The sequence below is a fragment of the Carya illinoinensis genome, chromosome 4 (assembly GCF_018687715.1).
Source record: "Carya illinoinensis cultivar Pawnee chromosome 4, C.illinoinensisPawnee_v1, whole genome shotgun sequence".
In the NCBI taxonomy this organism is placed as follows: Eukaryota; Viridiplantae; Streptophyta; class Magnoliopsida; order Fagales; family Juglandaceae; genus Carya; species Carya illinoinensis.
Genome location: NC_056755.1, coordinates 9,450,077 through 9,455,559, shown reverse-complemented (window position 1 = coordinate 9,455,559; position 5,483 = coordinate 9,450,077). Strand labels below are relative to the sequence as shown.

General features: G+C 36.8%; 1 protein-coding gene across 1 annotated transcript; it reads right to left on the bottom strand.

Annotated features, from left to right (window-relative positions):
• Positions 1-415: 415 nt before the first annotated feature.
• Positions 416-2,989, bottom strand: LOC122306872 (G-type lectin S-receptor-like serine/threonine-protein kinase LECRK1). The gene has a single exon (XM_043119410.1). The coding sequence runs from the start codon at positions 2,954-2,956 to the stop codon at positions 578-580; it is 2,379 nt and encodes a 792-aa protein (XP_042975344.1). The 5' UTR covers positions 2,957-2,989; the 3' UTR covers positions 416-577.
• Between the last annotated feature and the right edge of the window lie 2,494 nt (positions 2,990-5,483).

Sequence of the window (5,483 nt, the reverse complement as noted above, 5' to 3'; positions counted from 1 at the left end):
TTGCCGCCTCAACGAGTATTTTTGACAAATGCATCCACAGCTTTTGCAGACTTCAACTGTGAATAATGGTATCTATTTGTGGCAAGTTTTTAATCCGGGAAAAAAAATGGTGTCAAAAGGGTCAAAATGTTGCAGTCATAAAAAATGGTGCCAAAAGGGTCAAAATGTTGCAGTGATATATATTTTCCTAATCTTTACTTGTAAACAAAAGAGGAATACTACATATCATCTTATACTACATATTTTATATATTTTAATATTATTATTTATTATTTATTATTTTTATTATTTTTTATTTTATTTTATTCTTATTAAACTAATTGAGTTGTTCTATTTATCATTCATATACTATATATTTGTTATAGAAAATATGAAAAGGAAAATTAAAATAGATGTGATGTGTGAAGTGTGGGAATGATAAATAGAATTTTCCTAAACAAAATAGTTTACTACCGAGATGAGAGGATAATTCCTATGCCATTCCTTGATCATGATGGCAAAAGGAAAATACATGAAACCAAATAAAAGCTACATGAGAGCAGAAATAAATTCCCTCAGGTACTAGATCTACGTGGTTCTAGGATGCAGTTGGACATGGAGGAACAGATACATCGGTAATCCCTTCTAACATCAAGAGCACACTTTTCATAGAAGGACGAAGAGCTGGTTCATCTTGAATACACCATAGTCCTGCCTTAATCATGTTCTCCAAGGTGGTCTTATCTACTTCTTCCCACTTCACAATCTTCTCTAACTCTCCAGCAAGAAAGCATTGGTAGATCCAATCAGAAAGAATCATCTCATCGTCGCTTGAAATGCCAAGCTCAATGTTCCTTCTGCAACATAAAATTTCGAAAAGCACTATTCCATAGCTGTAAACATCAGCCTTCACTGATATTGGGGTGTTCTTTTGCCATTCTGGTGCCAAGTACCCCCTTGTTCCTCTTACCCCTGTGAACGTCCTGGTTTGATCTGGCATTAGAAATTTTGCAAGCCCGAAATCAGAGATTTTAGCAGTCCAAAATTCATCCATCAAAATATTATGAGGCTTTATGTCACAGTGAATAATTGGGGCCTCGCACTCTTCATGTAGATAGAGGATTCCTCTTGCAACATCCTGTGCAATTCTTACTCTCTCATTCCAATTTGGACGCATTGGAGCTCTAAATAGAAGATCTGCAAGGGAGCCATTGCTCATGTATTCGTAAACTAGAAGCCTTTTAGAGCCCTCAGCACAGTAACCCAATAAACGAACCAAGTTCCTATGGTGGGTTCTCCCAATTGCTCGCATCTCTGCTCGGAATTCCCTCTCACCATCTTCAATTACCGCCTTCTCCAGTCTCTTCACTGCAACAAGTCTTTTAGCTTTGTATAGCGCTCCTTTGTAAACTGCTCCAAAAGAACCCTTGCCTATCTCTTCTTTGAAACCATTCGTTGCTCTTTTGAGCTCATTATATGAAAACAATCTTAAAGTTATTTCTTCAGCCGGACCCACGTTTCCATTCTCTAAAAGTCTTTTGTACCTTAAGACTCGACTTTTGAAAATGGAAAGGCCAGAGATTGTAAGGGAAACAACTGAAAATACAGTTAAACCAAAGGTCATAAGAAGGATTTGCACTATTGTTTTTTTGCGCACGACAACGAGTGGCTTCTTTGGGGTATGAACAGTTTCATTGCCGATCTTATCTCTTCTCGTGCCAACCTTCAAGAAAGCCGTGGACCCCTGACTTGCATATGATTTGCTTACAGATATCAGTGGAAGGGAGTGTTTCCTACAAAGCTTACTCTGGCTGTCGAACAGTGCGGCCCCACAGTTGCATTCTTCCAAACAAGATCTTTTGCATTCTTCCTCTGACATTGATGCTACAGCATAAGGATGATCTTCCCACCGCATGTTCTCCATGGTTTCGATGCTATAAAAGGCTGCATTAATTTCTTTCCCACCTCTACACCCTGCTTCCGAGAAGTTTCTCTGGCAGCCAATAGATCTGTCTGAGAAATTATTGGTCCCAGGAAGGCAAACACAATATGGTTTGCCGCCATCGTATGTGCAATAGCTGTTAAAACCACAGAAAGATTTCACTTCACATTGACCACTCAACGCTTCCCATACAGAATTTGATACATTGAAGTTGCCTCTATCATCATAGGCGTGAGAATAAAGTCGTAAATTTCCATCAGAATCAAGCGTTGCTCGATAAATGGTATTGCTAGTGTTGTCGCTGCCCCCATCAGTAACGCCTTGCATTAAACTTGTGCCATTGAGGATAGCCAGAAGGCCTGTATTATTGAGATAAAGTACTAGTTGACACTTGGAATTGCCACAAAAGTCAGTACCTGTGCTCCAGTAAGCATCTCCAGGGGTGTTTCCTGTGTTTGCTGGGTATAAAACAAGGTTTCCATCCAACTGCATCTCGAGATGAAACCGTCCCATTGAATGGTCAGACTCTGTTAAACTGGATACGAGTCGCCCGCCATTGAATAAAGTCTGACCTCCTAAAATGGTGTCGGTAGGACGTTCGAAACTCTGCCAAATGATCTTGGAATCCTTGTCATAGAGCACGAAGTTACCAGAATCAAGCATGGAGGCATACGCAGCGGCTGTTGCACCAGCAATGGGTTTCTCCCATCCTTGCTCATTTATCAAAAGAAGCCTTCCCTCCATGGTAAAGTTCAGATTTACAGTCGAGGTGAGCGGCGGATCATCACGAAATGCCGTCCATACAACTATTCTTTTGTCTCCTTCAACCAACCAAATTCCAACTTCAAAGCCATTCAAGTTTTTCGGATAAAAACCAAAGGCAAAGCGGCCAGATGGAGAAAGCCAGGAAGTGGGATCTATTGTGGGGTGGAGTGAAAAGCCTGTCGTAATATTACTAGATTGCTTTGGCGCTTGAGCTCTTCCAGTAGCGAAGGAAATAAGTAAGAGGAAGAAAACAAAGGATATGGAAGCCATGGGGGCGGGGGGGAGGGACGAAAGAAAATTGTAGTATCGGTTTCAGGATTCAATTAATTAATAGAGAGGGATGGAGGCCCAGAAACAAAGAGAAATAATCTGGTTACAGTCATATTATATAAAAATAAATTTATAATGAGATTTATGCGATTATATTTATATAATTTCTTCATAACTCCTCTCCAACAAATGAAAAAATAACACTACTCAAACCCCAATACACCTCCGAACTCGACAATTTTAAAACCATACAAAACCCAAATTAAAACCACCTCCCAGACTTCTCCAACCAAAGAAAACTAAACGCGAATGTAAGGATTGGTTTGGATGTAATTGATTCCGATATTACCTAAATCTTGATTTAGAAATTTTTTAAATCGCAATTACTGGTCCATAGAAAAATCTTCACCCTTGTAAGAACTTGAACACTATTTTTTTTTTTTCAAAAAAAAAAAAACAAAAGAAAAAGAGATTTAGTAAAGAGATTAAAGAAGGATCGACAAAAAGTTTAGAGATCAGAATATATATTTTATTAATTAAGAAATGAGTCTTGCTAGGTATCACCCCATTTGATAATCATATATGAGAACCATCAACATAAATCTTTTTCTATTTTAGAAAAATAAATCAATCAATTTTACAGTTGTTATTGATTTCTTCATATTTGTTTCCTTGGCTTTTTTAATTACCGCTTACTCCTTTTATTATAGCTTTTGACTTTTTCTTCATTATCGCTTTATCACCACCTAACTATTCTACTTTAATTATTTCCACACATTAGGTGGGTGGACGACTTGTCAACTACGAAGACTTGCCTTCCCCAGATCTGGTATTATCCAGTACTCAACCCAAGTCTTTCAAGTCTTCTCTGTTTGGAAATACAACTCTTTTTAAATATTTTCGCATCATTTTATTACTTAAAGACGTGTTTTATAACCACCAACTCTGAATCTCACCGAGCGTCTGCAAAAGAATAAAACGGGAGTTGTCAGGTGTGTCTGTGATACTTTTGATGTCAAAATTAGAAACTAATCTCACCAGAAGAAGAGAGAGAGCGATTTAGATGCTAAGAGTATTCAGATCATCTATAAATAATAGTAAATAATTTGTTAATAATACTAATTGTTTGTAGATAGTAATGAAATAATGAAATAATACGAAGAGATTCGAAAACAATTATGTTCGCAAATAGTATCTCAAAGTGTTAAATGATGTAGTCCTATAAGGCTGTTTACTAACCCCCCAAACTTTGGGTACCCCGAAAAATGTATGGCAATACTGAAAAAAGAATTACTGAATAACCTAGCCTAATGGATTTGATTAATATATATTCCAAGCTCCAATGCTAAAAGATGCACACTTGACTGACTCTCATCCGGTATTGTTTACTACCCAACAACCCTATGGTCAAGTCCCAAAAAACGTTCAGCGACGACAATGGTACTTAAAACTTACACGGAATCTATACATATATAAAAGCAGAATTGATAAGATATTTCAGGTCCAGAAAATGCAAACTTTGATTACTTTCATTTAATTTACCACCCACCCCAATTGTGGAAGAAAATGATACAGAGACTGAAAGGAAGACTTGGAATTAATAGCTGTCATGTTAAGGGAGTTGTTGTTAAGAAGAAACGAGTTCATATTCGAGGAGAATTTTCAAAATCCTAGCAAAGTAATCTGGTCAACAAGAGCAAGACTTGAAGAATTTCAAAAAGCATAGATGGATGGCAATGCAATGGAAGGAAATGATTATGGAGTGGAAAGTATGAACAGAGTTATAAATCAAAAGTGGAAAAAACTAGACCAAGCTTTTGTCAAGGCAAACTGGGATGCCTCTCTAAATACACAAGACAAAATAATGGGGGTAGGTATTATAGTGCGAAATGAAAGGGATGAAGTAATAGTTGTTGCTTGTGATAACGAGACATATACTACTCAATCAGACCTGCTGAATGTTTGGCTTTATGGTACACATTGAAGTTATGTATGGATCTTGGGTGTGACAAGTTAATTGTCGAAGGGGATGTCCAAATGATTATAAGAATTGTTAATAGTGAAGAGGAAGACTTGTCTTACATGGGACACATTATTAGAGACATAAAGGCTATTCTAAGGAGCAGACCAGATTGTTAAATATACATAGAGATCATAGGAATGTTGTGGTACATATGTTAGCAAAGGCAACCTTAAAGCTAGAACCAAATTTGGTTTGGATTGAGGATGGGCTTGATTTCATTTTTGCTTATTTGTCAATTAGAGACATGCAATGTATTACTGAAGTATAATGAATGAAAGTATACACGGTCTATTTTGGGGGAAAAAAGAAGTCCAAGGTTGGCGTTGATCTAAGTAATAACTAAATAACTTAATAGACGCGATATTATTAATTTTTTGACTATAATTACTTATAATTTTAGGGTGTCTAAGTCTCGTATGCTTTTTTGAAAAAAAGTAAAATTCATGGTAAAAATACATATTTTTTTATATGGGTATCAAGTATACTCCACTTGTTAAAAAAAAA